The sequence below is a fragment of the Corapipo altera genome, unplaced genomic scaffold (assembly GCF_003945725.1).
Source record: "Corapipo altera isolate COAL_440 unplaced genomic scaffold, ASM394572v1 61377, whole genome shotgun sequence".
Classification (NCBI taxonomy): Eukaryota; Metazoa; Chordata; class Aves; order Passeriformes; family Pipridae; genus Corapipo; species Corapipo altera.
In genome coordinates, this window is record NW_020885424.1 from 2,509 (window position 1) to 3,017 (window position 509).

Below are 509 nucleotides of genomic sequence, written 5' to 3' on the forward strand. Positions count from 1 at the left end.
AAAAATAACCTCATGGCACAACCAGGACTGGGGGAGAATTTGGGATTGGAAGGTGGGAATTCAGGGGGGTGGGATCAGCGGTGGGAGGGGTTAAATATGCAAATGAGGCATGTGGGGTTAATTAACAGGCTTAATTAATAGGTCAGGGCCCCCAGATCATTAATTCCCCACAAAAATAACCCCAGGACACAACCAGGACTGAGGGGGAATCTGGGATTGGGGGTGGGAATTCCGGGGGTGGGATCAGCGGTGGGAGGGGTTAAATATGCAAATGAGGTGGGTGGGGTTAATTAAGGGGGTTAATTAACTCACTGTGGGCCTCCACCAGCTCCACCTGCATGGCGTAGGGCACCAGCGGCTCCGGCAGCTCCGAGAAGAAGCTTTTCATGGCTCCGGCCACGGTGTTGACGGTGAAATCCTTCTCGGCCAAGTCCAGCCCGTGGTCTGGGGGGGCACAATTTGGGGGGTCAGAGCCCGAAAACCCACCCAGGGAAAAGTTTGGGGGGCTC

The 509-nt window shown here is 55.2% G+C and overlaps 1 protein-coding gene across 2 annotated transcripts in view; it reads right to left on the bottom strand.

Moving 5' to 3' along the window:
• ARHGAP35 (Rho GTPase activating protein 35) overlaps positions 1–509 on the bottom strand; it is a 9,938-nt gene that overhangs the window by 2,502 nt on the left and 6,927 nt on the right. For both annotated transcript variants that reach the window (XR_003525454.1, XM_027631648.1), the window contains exon 4: positions 313–444. Coding sequence is in view for 1 of the 2 variants with exons in the window: in XM_027631648.1 (XP_027487449.1) it covers positions 313–444 (132 nt within the window). In the remaining variant the exon portion in view is untranslated. The remainder of the gene's footprint in view (positions 1–312; positions 445–509) is intronic.